Genomic DNA, 14786 nt, shown 5'->3' with positions numbered 1-14786 from the left:
CTCTACAAATGTCAATTATATCAATATATTCTTGTTCGATCTTTTGTTGATATTTGTTATCAAAATGTTCATGAATAGAATTTTTTGTTAAATTTTCAAAATGATGTTTCCATCCACTTAGAATGTTGTTTTCTGTACTATACACTGTGTCTCCTACAGATAGTTCATCTATATGATTACTTAATCTTCCCCTCTGTTTTTTAATAAGTCTATAAAATGAATTTTTGTTTTTGATATTTGCTTCCATTATTTTTTCTCTTTCATCGATTCTATTCATCGCAACTGCCTTGCGACAGTGTTTACGTAAATTACTATTGAAAAAACGTTTCTAATTCTCGAATAACTTGAGTTATCCAATCACGATCTCGTATCTCAAGTATCGTATTTCTTTTAAATAATTATTTTTAATCAGCTTTGAGATGACCCTACTATGTTAAGCGTCACTTAAATATTTTTTTCAAACGGTAAGTGAACTTATTTAACTGTTTGCACATGCATGTTTTTCTTTCTAATCTGTTATCTGTTAATGTTATATATTCGCTACCATATTAACTGCATTAAGTATTCAACTAAACAATGATATTATATTGTCCATTGACGTTGTCACTATACGATACGACCTAACTATCATTGAGTCAAACAAAAATATTAGCTGAACTGGTTAAATATAAAAGATAAAAGCCGTGGCAAAAATAGATAATTGACAACAGTTACCCAAATGCCAGCCCAAGTTGAACCCTCAAAACAAGATAATTGACAACAGTTACCCAAATGCCAGCCCAACCCTCATAAACACTGTCACCCTTACACCATTCCTCCTATCAAATCATAATCTCCAGCCGGCCTTCAAATTTGCAAACACTCTGAAACCCCATTACCCACTTTATCACTGGCTATTTTTAATGACCAAATTTTCCTCGCTTGTGTTTGTAACATATACGTGTATGTACACTTATTATAAAGTGTATAAAACCAGGTAACCTAGATCTTGGCTATATTTATATTTTATATATCACAGTATGTGTTCATTATCCGTTTGCTCTTTAAACTTTTAAATCTTGTCATTGTTGTTCCGTCACTTTGTTCAAGCTTTATCTATAGTTTGATCTTTTTAAAATAGGGGGAGACATTCGGTGTTGTAAACGAAAGCTTATAGTTAACGACTTTGGTACAGCCGTGGAACCACCAAAATTTTATGGCTATAATTGTTTTGAGAACTACACACGAAATAAATATGCACAAAACACAACAAAGTGTATGAAATTGGGTTTCAAACAAAACTTACAAAACTATCAGAATTATATATATTATTTGTCAACGAAACATGTATTGAAAATGTCCATTCTTTCAAATTACTATAGTACTTGGCATTGCTATTCATTTGATGAATTATTAAAGCTGGTTAGATCATGTTGATCGTATGCTATTCATTTGATGGATTATTTAAGCTGGTTAGATAATGTTGATCGTATGCTATTCATTTGATGAATTATTTAAGCTGGTTAGATAATGTTGATCGTATGCTATTCATTTGATGAATTATTTAAGCTGGTAAGATCATGTTGATCGTATATGTAAGATTATCTGATTCTCATCTAAAATATCACTTTTGTATAAAAATTAAAGTATATTTGCCTATACACACAAGACAACTATTTTATAATGCATATATTCAACCATATATATAGACTATTGTAGTTCAGTTTGAGGAAATTTATTACAAAAAGATTCAGATAGAATAAAAAAAAATTCAAAAAAGATCAGCAAGAATTCTACTTAAATTATCTGCTTAATTAATACCTACTCGGGAATTATCTGCAATGCTTTTCCCTTTTATTACATCCGTTTAAAATGTGGTTAGTTACCAAAAAAGAGCTGAATTTTGACTAGGATCTGTGCTAGTATCAGTATTTTCCATTCAACCCGGATTGTTTTAAATGACCTTCTATACCTTTATTTTTATACAGTTTCAACTTCACACGTTTTGCATTGTACATTCAGAGAATACTGTTAGTATAAGAATTGATGTCTGCTCCAGCTTTTATGGGATCCATGTTTTTTTCTTTTTGGGTTTTTAAGTCCCTGTGTTTGTCTTTGTCTCTAAATTTCCCCTTTCTCGGCCATTACGTCAACCTGAGTCCGGCCTTGTGTGAGCGTTCTAAAGTGGAAGAAACCCTAATAGTACACTTTTATTTTCATTTCAAGTTTGTTGCGTATAACTTCGTCTTTCCTAAAAAAAAAAAAAAAAAAAAAAGGGTTTAAGGTTTCGAATTATCGTAATTTCCCTTATATCATTTTCACGTAAAATTAAAGAATTATGTTAAAGGACAAGCATAAAGAATATAATGTGAAAAAAATAACTTGGTTATGGGAGCAATAAGCTAACGTTATTTTAAAATATGTTCCTGCTTGCTTAAATTGGAGTGTCTGGTGCATGCGGAAAAGACTTTCAAAGTCCATGGAGGCAGTTGGAGACATTCGAGAGAAAAAATCAACCGAATTAAAGTGGTATGTGTGTGTTTCGTGGAGCGACAGATTGAACTTTTCAAAAAACTGTTATACAAAAAGAAAGCACAAACGGGCATACAATGTACATTGTACCAATCTTCAAATATACACTTTCAAGCCCATATCATGCATAAAAAACACATACCCCGCACAAACGTTGAACTTTTTACGGCCTATACTCACAAGCATTGATATCAGACAATGCTTATTACTTTCGATTGCTCACTAACTGCGACATTCTAAATTATAACAATTTTCAATTTGTAACACGAGTGAAGGATAGGTGATCAACACAAAGCCTAGGGTTTAAATTTTACCGGTTCAAACCGATAATCAATCTTTTGAGAAGGTCCCTACAGTCTACTTTGTTAACCTAATTATACCTTTTTGTACCATCTCTATTATAATAGATTATTAGAATTACAAATAAAATTACAAGAAAAATCGATACGGTTTTTATACATGCTTCTAATTAAAATATTTATGAAAATACTTCGTTGTCCGGACTTAATTCTCGCATGACATCCGTGTGCAATCTATCTCAAATTTATTAAAATTCAACCTAGTTTAATGCCTACGTACAATTTTTGAAAGTAGAAAAAGCATAGGAGGTGTCATATGCTTATGACGTTTTTTGTAGACAAATGACACCCGTATACATTTTCCGCATGCATGACGACTTGTACCCTGCACATCATTTCGTTCGTATTTCAGATTATTGAATTATTGGTGTCGCTATTATACTGAGAATGGTGTCCTCAATCATAAAAGAGAATGTGCCAATGCTATTGATGGGACTAGTCCTTCCATTTTATATTGCTGCAAAAATGGAATCTGTAAGTACCAAACCGTGTATACTTCATGTAATTTATTTAAACTGATACTTACATATTATTTGTAAGTTTCATGAGCTGAAAAATACCGAAGAGTTTTCAAGGGAAAATATTTTTATTTTTATGTTTATTTTGTTATTACAAATGTAGGATTACGCCAACCAACAATCTGTCGCTGGTAAATATGAATTCGGTTATCTTGTTATCATGCGATAAAAATCCCTATGTTCCTTTAAGTTTCCAGCCCTTTCCACTATTTTTAAGAGAGAGAAAAAAATAATCGTGCATTGACCACATGCAACACTCTAAGCGTCATATCCATGTTCGTTTTCAGAAAATCAATGAAATATATTCTTGGAGACATTTTTAAAAGTTACCATAAAAAATGTGTGCATAGTGCACATGTATATATATATACCGTTTAGTTCAGTAAATTAAATCTTTAAAATTGGATTATCTGTCCTTGTCTATAATTGTATTTTCACCAATTACAAATATTAACAAAGAACGATATCTAAAATTCATAAAATGGTATTCGAAGTCTTAAATCAATGCAATGTTTAATTTTAAGCGATAACAGCAAATTGAATATATTCTTTACCATTCAGTGCTCACAAGCACTTTGATTGAAAAGCGAAATTTGCAGAGTTACAGCTAAACTCATAAGTCGAAAATAAAGCGACAGCCACCAAAAACTTGGGGTGATCTCAGGTGCTCCGGAAGTGTATGTAGATCCTGCTCCATATGTGGCACCTGCTCATGTTAGTACAAACCCGTGAATTAGTCTAATGTGCTAGGTCACATTCGCGGGAAATGGTACGGGATAGTAGTTTCAACATTTGTAACATATTTGTTATCATCTGTGAAACAAATATTCCATAACCAGATAACGATCAACCAAATCATGATAGCATAATAAAACTGACGAAGTGATGATTTCAATTTCACCACTTTGTTTAATAGCTTCCTTGTGAGCTGCAACATATTCTATCAAGGAAATCATGATAGGAAGTACAAGCTCTGGAATAACGTATCAACTTGGAGATATACACTCCGTATACAGGCGCCGCCGGAATCTTGCTACATAGAAATGAAAAGTTCACATTTGGGAAGCTGAAATCATCTCTTTTGTCGTTAAACGTTTTGTTTTCAACCGACCCTCATTGTCCATTTCAAGATGTTAGTCAAGATATGTGACAAACTTGACTGTATCTGCTGTATTCTTTATCTCAAGTTCGATGGGATATATGCGTTCAGCATAGTCACCAAATTTTGAATTGTTTTGTGATAGAACACATCTACTTAGCGGACGGTAAAGTTTAAGTGTACTGAAAACTTCTCCTCTTACTTCCCATGATGTTCCTATTATGATATGAAGTGAGTCTCATTGAAAATTTTCACCCCTTGGTATGCCGATTGTTTATTGAATAATCCTTCATTCAAGCGTAACAAATATGTTGTCAATAAATAAATCAAGCGTGGAGAAAATGTTAGTTTCAGAGAATATATTTTGTTTTAATCAGAGTTGTTTTTTACAAAATAGAATTTATTATTTTTACATGTACGATTCGAGGTAAATAGTTCAGACTTTTACTATGTATTTTAGGAAAATTATACTTTGCTATCTTTTCCAACCAATTGGAGACCAAGGCTGGATCTATATGTCTCTGTTGTATATATCGCATGGCTGCTTTGTCAATGGATGTTGTATTTGGTAAATGTTGGAGATGTTATTCCTGGACCCGTGCTGAAACAAGGAAAGCGGCTAAATTATCGACTCAATGGTCAGTTTAATTTACAAAATGTAGAAACAACAACCAGAACATGTGTACGTTGCTTAAATATATTAAAATCTTCATCAATGTGAAATGTACTATATATCTCCAAACGGATTCAATTAAAATATATGACAACAAATGAATTTTGCTAAACAAGGACAAAACGTTAAAAAATAGACGAAAATACCCTTTCTTTTTTCTGACGGATTATGATATCGACACATTGTACGAGAAAAAAAAACACATTTGACATTAAAAAAACACCTGGTCCCGTCGCCATAAAACTATTTGAGTTAATTATTTTACCTAGCCTGAGAATTTTTCTCAATTTTTTTATTCTCAGCAAAATACACCGCCATAAAAGAAATTTCAGATGTTTTCTTACTCAAACTTCAGTATATTTCTTAAATATTTAAGTAAAGCTAAAACCATACTTAAGTCAAGACTTTAAAAGTATATAAACAATGGCTGTTGTTCATGTACAGCGCCTGAGAAACCGCCATCGTCGTCAGAAATACCTACCTAGGCCAATAGTTTTTCTGGACGGGCTTAATCCACTCAAGTCTTTAGATGACGAGGAATTGTTTGATAGGTACAGGTTTCGTCCACCAACTTTAACTTTCATACTAAATGGAATTTCATCATGTTATCGTGAAACGAGGCGAAGTTTTGCACTATCTCCCGTGATCCAGCTTTTGTTATTCTTGAGATTCGTGGCAACCGGCACCTACTTGAGTTTAGTTGTCTTGCCTATATGAATAATATTTCATTGTACTCACGAAGTACTTTCCCATATGCACTACATCTTTTGGCAACCAAAACCGACCGTAAGGATTACTTTGAACTACCCACTTAGGAGCTGCTGTAAATAAGATCTAGATATAGAATCCAGATATTTCCAGAGATCTGTTAACATCCACAGTGAATGCCTGCGTTTATCCCTAGGTATAACTTTGTTAAAATTGGTTTGGTTTGCTCTGGCTGAAGTTTTGTGTTTTAGTTTTCTTGTTTCTACATTTAATTAGTTTTCCTTTGCTCTTCAAACTTGGCATTCGGTTAAGTTTTTGATTAAATATTATCATGTACTACCTTTAACACTTTTTAAAAGGGAACGATAATTATCTATTTCCACGGTTGTTTTTTTCTTGCTAGCCTGCTTGTTCTCATTGTACAACATTTACATATAAATCTATTCATTATTATACAGGTTTCTTTTCGTTGGTGGTCAATATAATAGGTTTCCTAATTACCACTTTATGTGGGTTTAAAGTTGCTGTTATATTTGAGAAGATAACAGAGCTTGTGACGATTGCCTGTCTGGTACAGTTTATAATAAGTTTTATACTACTTTTTACACAAAAGACAGAAAATTTGCCTGAATACAACATCAATACAGTTGCGAATAGGGGTAAGTTTGTAGTTAAACATATCATTATTTTCATTCTAACAAAACATTTATGCATTCTATTATAACTATTATTCTCATAATCATGTTATGCATAGTCTTAAGCTTTGTGCAGATGAATTATTTCTAGATAAAATATAAAGTAAGTAGAAAATTGATTTTTTTAGACAAAAATTGTCAGTTTATTATGTAAGTTTTACTGAAATTTTATTTCTGTAAAATGTTCTGTGAACAAGTGCTTATTTCTTTAATCGAGGGAATTTGATACATTAGAAAGAGGGGCGAAAGATATCAGAGGGACATTCAAACTCATAGATCAAAAAATAACCTGACATGGCTAAAAACGAAAACGACAAACACACAAATGATAGTACACAAGACACAACTACGAAAACTAAACACTAAGCAACAGGAACCCCACTAAACACTTGGGGTGATCTTCAGGAGAAGATTGTACGTTTCAAGCTTGTTGCATAGATTACCTTAGCCGTATCTGGCACAACGTTTTGGAATTTTGGATCCTCAATGGTCTTCAACTTTGAACTTGTTTGGCTTGATAATTTTTTTAATATGAGCGTCACTAATGAGTCTTATGTAGACGAAACGCGCGTCTGGCGTACTAAATTATAATCCTGGTATCTTTGATGACTATTATTACCAATATGCAAACCTATATTTACCAGAAACAGATTGATTCAAATGGCAAATGAATTAAACCTTCAGTACATATATATGAAATTTGTATTTAAGACGACAGATTTAATAGCCATTTGGAATAAGATGATATAAAATTTCTTGATAATTTATTATGCTTGTGCTTTTAAGTAAGGATATCCGCATCATAAGCAAACTACATAGGTTTGATTGCAATGCTTGGAATGTTTTCTTTAAATGTGAATATTCATTAATTTTCCAGAAAACAAATCCGTAGATGAGGACCAGCACACGTCAAAATATGAAAAAATATTTCCTTAAATGTACTGACAAACTTATTTTCCTATTTCTGAAAGGAGAAATGCTTAAACATTTTGTTATATCGAATGTATCATCGGATTTCATGTGTATAAAAGAAAGACACTATACTTTTCATATATATATTAACCATAGATCAATTGTATTTCAGGAAACATACTCGAAGATTGGCTAGTTGGAAGATCTATAAGTCCCCGCATAGGTTTCTTAGATTTGAAATTTGTGTTTGCCCGAACAGGCATGAGTGCATTAGCACTTTTGAATTTTTCCGTGTTGGCTAAGTATTATGAGAACAACAAGACGACCAACTACACACTTCTCTTAGCTATTGCAATGATACTTGTATATACGGCTGATAATCTGTACAATGAATCGAATATCGTGTACATCCGAGAGATGAGTCGAGATGGATGTGGCATTACTTTGCTAGTCTATTTGATCGGAATTCCACTTGAATATGGTTTGATAGTCAGCTATGTTGGAACAACCAAATATGAGCTCCCATGGTATTGTTTGGTGTGTATTGCCGTATTCTTTTGTAAGTGTATGCATGCATGTTATTCGTATTTTACTTTTAATGTATTAATATGATTTGTTGTATTTTTATCACTAATCATGTAGGGATTATTATCTTACCTCCTATACATTTCTTAGAATATGCTTTGTTAAGAGACCGTGTATATTCCATATTAGGTTAATAAGGTTCCATATTAGGTTAGTAGTGGAGTTGTGTCCCTATAAACAAACAACACAGTGGTGAGAGAAAAAAATCTTAAAGGTTTCAACAGACTATTGAATTGATACTGAACGATTGAAATTAATTCCATACAACACATTTAAAGCTAATAAGTTGTTGGCATTTGTTTTTGAATAAACTTTTGGTAGTTGGTTAAATATCGTATTAGGTCACTAGCGCACTATGTAACTATAAATACCGTTGTCAGTGGAATTTTATTTTGGAAACAATGATACAACACATAACATGTCTTTAAAGTCATTATCTTTTTATTTTGTTAAAAAAATGTGATAGTGAGAAAAAATGGATAGAAAATTATTAGTAATGGAAAAAATAAAAGCACAAAAATACTAAACTCAGGGGAAACAGAAATCGGAAAGTCCCTAATCACATGGCAAAATCAAATGACAAAACACATCAAAAACGAATGGACAAGAACTGTCGTAATTCTGATTTGGTACAGGCATTTTCAAATGTAGAAAATGGTGGATTAAACCTGGTTTTATAGCGCTTAACCTCTCACTTTGTTGACAGTCTCATCAAATTCTGTTATATTTACAAGTCATTTTTATAGTTTAATGAATAAAGGGAGAATTTAGGTTTTCCATTGAAAGAGGGTTAAAATCCAAAACGCAATACGGAAGATCGTCGTAGTGATATTGTAATAAGTTTATTGCAAATCAGCATATGAAATATTGCTATAACATCAACAACATATGTAATATAGTAAGTGACACTATATAGATAAAAACAGAAAGCAAAATAATATCAAAAATATACATTAAACAAATAGTACCATATAATCTACTTCGTCAATTGTGATCGTAGTTTCCAGTTTTCATTTAAAACCAACAAATTGAAAGTTTTAAAATCAACGTTCTTGAACATGTTTGAATACGTGATAAACATTTTGACATATTAGGTCAAGAACAATAATATTTATGCAAAAATCTTATACGCAAATGTCTATAGGCTGGACAAATCATTACAATATGATATTCATTTTCAATAGTTTCCATATTGCAACATTGACATAATCTTTCATTACGAGACACATTGTTAAATATCTGCCAATTCGTAGTGAACAATTCGTATTAGTTATCAATCAATAAGAGACTAGGTTTTAGTTTGTTACCCCGATTTTGTTTTTTGTCCATGGATTTATGAGTTTTGAACAGCGGTATACTACTGTTGCCTTTATTTATATATAAGGTGGCTTTATTTTTCTTGCGTTTTTTTTTAATAATTTGCTTTTCAGTTAGGATATCTTTTTTAATTTTTGATAGAGATAAAATATACATTGAATTACAGATGTCTGTGACGTCATCCTTTAAAAAGTGTTATGTCATTAGGATTTACACACCCATCCTCCTCTTTTGAAACGAGATGCTATACATTTAGTCATCAGTGATAATATCAACTGAAGGATTTGATATAGTTATACACATTGTATACTAGTATCTAATACAGGTTTGAATCACCATTTTCTATATAAGAAAAGGATTGTACCAAGTCAGGAATATGAAACTTGCTATTCATTCGTTTGATGTGTTGGACATTTTGAATTTGCAATTTGATTAGGGACTTTACGTTTTGAATTTTCCTCGGAGTTCAGTACTTTTGGGATTATACTTTATACAACTGGCTGGTATCCCATATCGTATTCGGACCATATGAAAAAAATACCTGTGGATAACACTGGTGGGTTGGGTTGTGGGGGAGGGGGGGGGTCAAAGTACCAAATATCTTTAGTTTAATATGCCTTATCTTGATTTGATTATACAATGAATTAGGGAAACTCTTAGCATAACATTGGCAAATAAACATGGTATAAAAGAGACTTGAACGACGAGGTAAATATGTGGCAATTTCTTAAGAATACAACATTATTCATCAGAAATCAATTATATGTACAAAACAATGTGTAATATGTATTAGCTACAAAAGATTTTATATTAAACTGTTATACATATTCAAATTATATGTAACTGGAATTGTAATCTTTAAGATTAGGTAATAAAATATTCACCCTAACTTATTATTTATTCAGTATTAGGATACTGGACATATAGGAGCAGCAACAACGAGAAATCTCTGTTCAGAGCAACTCCAGATGATCCACGATTCAAAGGTATGATACACCTTAACTATAATCACTACTTAGGCGAATTTTTTTTTATCAAGATGAGAATGTGCAGTTGTTCTGATAGTTTTGTCCTGTTAACCAAGTTTGTAAACGCAGACAATGCTAGGCACAACTTGCATTTACATAAGAGGGGCGAACTATATCAAAGGGATATTCAAACTTATATGTCAAAAACAAACTGGCATTCAACAGTTGAAATTTATCATTGCTAAATTAAAGAATATTTTTTGAAAAATGAGCATATAACATAGAATTGATACAGTCATAAATTGTGTCTACCCAAGTACAATAAGAAACAATTAAAAAAAGGCACATACAGAATGCGGCAGGGTTAGACAGTTCCATCATACACAAAAGCCATAACTCTAAAATAAATAGGCATACCCTCTAGACAAAGGGTCACATTCTACTTCATCAACACAGCACGATTTACAAATTCTGAGGAAATAGAAAAAAAGAAGATGTGGTATGACTGCCAATGAGACAACTATTCACAAGAGACCAAATGACACAGAAATTACCAGGTAAAGGCCACTATAAATATTTAAGGTTTAATAACTAATTTGAATATAGTTACATAAATTGATAGAAAAAATTAATCTGAAACAGTTTGAGACATGTTTTTACTTTGCTGAAATGCACAATAATGTATGTGCGAACATTTTTAGATGAGTAAATGCAAAATTTTTCTGAAAAATATCCCAACTATTGCATTCTTATTATAAAAAAATGCTGTTCTTTGATCGCTTTTAATTCCTATCTTTGTTGTTAAATTTGTATTATTACTAGATTATGAAACTATTACTACTGCATCTAAAACGAACTTGTTGGTGTCTGGATGGTGGGGGATATCTCGTCATCCAAATTACATGGGAGACATAATTATGCATGTCGCTATGAGTTTTGCTGCAGGTTTGTATTTATCTATTTATTCTTATCGGTTTTGGATTATGTAGGGAAGACATGGTTTTACATTATTAATGGTTCAATCCACCATTTTCTACATAATAAAATGCATGCAGCAAGTTAAGAATATTACAGTTGTTATCCAATCGTTTGATGTGTTTGAGGTTTTAAATTTGCCATTTGATTAGGGACTTTCCGTTTTGAATTTTCCACGGAGGTCAGTATTTTTGTGATTTTACTTTTTATTAACAATACGATCAATTATACCCCTTACTTCATCCATCGCTTAAGAAGTTAAGCAACATATCAACTCACGAATATTGTGTGATGAGTGTTTTGATGTACACGAAAAACAAAAGATGCGATATGATTAGCAATTAAAACATTATCTTAATAACTGAGGCCAAATGAAAAGGATGTTAAAAACTACATGTCACCATACGCCATTCAACAATAAGTAAAACCAATTTCCTAACGTACAAAAAAAGAAAGCTGTAAAAAAACACTCTAGATAATGAATTGTCATATAGTTTCAAAAAGTTTTTTTTTATATACGGACTTGATAAACGAAAACATTTATGATCGACAGGAATCAACGACAATCACTTGCTAAGGCACAGAGAGTACAGTACGGCTGGCTTAATTTTTCTTGTGAAGGTTTACCCTACTGTAGTGGGGCAGCACGGTGTTACAGCGCAACAAAAACTAAACTGCTAGTTTCTGTTGAAAAGTGTATGATCATGCTGATCAGAAAATCAATTTACGAAATAGAAATGTCTCAGAGTACAAATCGATGTGTACTCGCAGCTACTGCAAGCAATTTCAACGCGCGATTGCAACTGATAACCTAACCATGTTGTCCGATACGAATAATTTTATTCTGTACATCCCTTCTGAAATCTGTGCAAATACGAAATCAGTAGTCTGAGGGAAGCAAGATTTTGTGCCATTTTGACAATAAGTATAAACAGAATGTAGGATCACTGATATCAACACAGTTTTTAGTTATGAAATAAACTAATAAAAGTATCAATATTTATACCGATTAAGACTCTAGGTGTCAGACTATCAATTAAATACCCCTTTCTGCTCAACCAAATTTTGCAATTTTCATAGCTTTCTCAATATTTAACCTTAAGTTTAACTTCATAGAAACCAGCTATATCCTGAATTGTACATGTATCAGCTTTCTGCATGCACATTTTCAACATAAAATCTCTAAAAATTAGTATACTCTGGAGCGCATTAATCCTCAATTTTTTATGCAAACTCATAGACAAGTAAATTTTGGCTCAAAATGGTCTAAATATATTTCCCTTTCACCAAAAGTTTCATTTCTGCAAATTTGTTGGTTAGTTTAAGTAAACAAGGACATCAAAAGCACTATTTTTTTGTCAGAGAGTAGGGCTAATTTTAGGTTGCGTTCTAAATTGGAAGAAAGTTATTGGTGGTCTCACTCTGACACCTAAACTACAATTTTACCCTGATGCATTGTACCCTTGAAGAATAACTTTAGGCAATTGTGAAATTCGTTTGTAATATGATTTCAATTAGAGCAACAAAATTTATAAACCTAGTCTTTGTATTTATAAAGGAATTCAGATAAGGGTTTTGAGTAATTTAAGGAATCAAAATACTAACTTTCAGACTAGTTTGGAATCATGCATACCTAAGAAGGTGCCAAAGGAACATGACCGTCCAATCAAAGGGAAATTATGTAATTGTTTCATTTCGTATGTATTTAAAATAAGTTTTCGGTGTGAAAATAAAATTACATCAATAAGAAAAGAGCAATTATTGTCCATTTTTTTGTGTTGACATGGTTTTTTTTAAATCAACTTTGAAATAGTCGTTGATATAATTTTTTTCTATACTATCAACCTTTATTTTGTTCATAGACATTGTCAAAGATAACATTATAAGCTTTAATCATCTCAGCACATTTCCAGAACGTATATCCAATACAATTTTTTTTTATACGAGAAGAAAAATGTTATTATTGTCGTAACGGGTAAAACATGACAAAAACGAAACAAAAAGACAAAGACTAGTATACAAAGCACACCATAAAAACCCGCAATAATTTGCAACACGAATCTCGCCAAACATCGAGGGTGAGCTAGGGTGTCCCACATGTACAAATTCGGTAATGTCTTAATCAATGAGATATTACCCTCCACACTCCAACACGCTGAAACGAGAATTGAATACGATACCTAATAAGATTAATATTTAAAAACAGTCCCGTACTTTAATTTGTTTTTCTTTTCTTTTCTTTTTCAGGTTTCACTAATGTACTTCCTCACTTGAACGCATTCTTGATTGTGTCAATGTTGTTGCAGCGAGAACGAATGGACTTTGAGGAATGTAAAAACAAATACGGCGATGATTGGGAAAGATATTGCAAGCGTGTCAAATGGGGAGTTATCCCTTATATCTTTTAAAGAATGTATCATTTGTTTGTAGAAAAAACTGGATGTAAATAAACTCATTATAAATATCTGGATTACAATTTTTTACGCAAGACACACGTTTCGTTTAAAAAAGAATAAAAAAGTGGGAAAGAATATAAAGAGCATTAAGAACCATAAGTTTGAAAATTTTATGCCAGACACCGCCAGGGTTATCCATGTTAGAAAATCCCAGTATTTTATGTTATGTATTTTGGTGATCGCTTATTCAGACCTACATGTAGTAATTACATTCTGGAAACCTTATTGAAGAGAATATTTCCTATTATTTAAAAAAAACCTCAAAACAAGACACTAATGCATTTTTCTAAAAATGCTTGTATGTTTGTAAAAATAAGATTGAGAATGGGAATGGAGAATGTGTCAACGAGACGACAACCCGACCAAAGCAGACCACAACTGATGGCCACCAATACGAGGTTGGCTTCGGATAAACAAAAATGTGAACTAGTTCAGTGAAAATTGACGTCATACTAAACTGCAAAACATATATACGAACTTAAAAAAAAACACCCCAAAAACAAGCAAGATTCAAAGACCAGAGGTCATGTAACAAAGACTAGAGGTCCCGGACTCTGGACAGACTCGAAATGCGGCGCTATCAAACAAGTTTTGTGAGATCTCAACCCGCCAGCTATACCTGAAGCTTATGTAGAATAAACAAACACACCGCAATAAGTTCGAGTCTGATGTCAGAAAAGGTAACAATAAAACAAAACAAAACTAAGCAAAATGACGATGATATATTGATTAACAAATGACCACAATGTAAATACAAAATCAATCAAATAAGTATGTCCCTTTGAAAAGATTAGATATATGGAAAATACCATTGTTAGCACTATAATGTGTACAATTTTTTATTTGAATTTTATGAAATTTAAATCCTATAGATATAGGAAGATGTGGTGTGAGTGCCAATGAGACAACTCTCCATCCAAATAACAATTTATAAAAGTAGACCATTATAGGTCAATTAACGGCATTCAACACGAAGCCTTGGCTCACACAGAACAACAAGCTACAAAGGG

The 14786-nt window shown here is 32.2% G+C and overlaps 1 protein-coding gene across 1 annotated transcript; it reads left to right on the top strand.

Annotated features, from left to right (window-relative positions):
* The first annotated feature begins 374 nt into the window (after positions 1-374).
* On the top strand, positions 375-13784 carry LOC139485414 (delta(14)-sterol reductase LBR-like). Its single transcript, XM_071269885.1, has 8 exons — positions 375-464; positions 3223-3344; positions 4948-5125; positions 6327-6527; positions 7648-8034; positions 10283-10363; positions 11168-11290; positions 13568-13784. The coding sequence occupies exons 2-8, from the start codon at positions 3258-3260 to the stop codon at positions 13726-13728; spliced, it is 1218 nt and encodes a 405-aa protein (XP_071125986.1). The 5' UTR covers positions 375-464; positions 3223-3257; the 3' UTR covers positions 13729-13784.
* Positions 13785-14786: the final 1002 nt, after the last annotated feature.

Source organism: Mytilus edulis, chromosome 8 (assembly GCF_963676685.1).
Source record: "Mytilus edulis chromosome 8, xbMytEdul2.2, whole genome shotgun sequence".
In the NCBI taxonomy this organism is placed as follows: Eukaryota; Metazoa; Mollusca; class Bivalvia; order Mytilida; family Mytilidae; genus Mytilus; species Mytilus edulis.
This window is presented reverse-complemented; position numbering and strand designations above follow the sequence as displayed.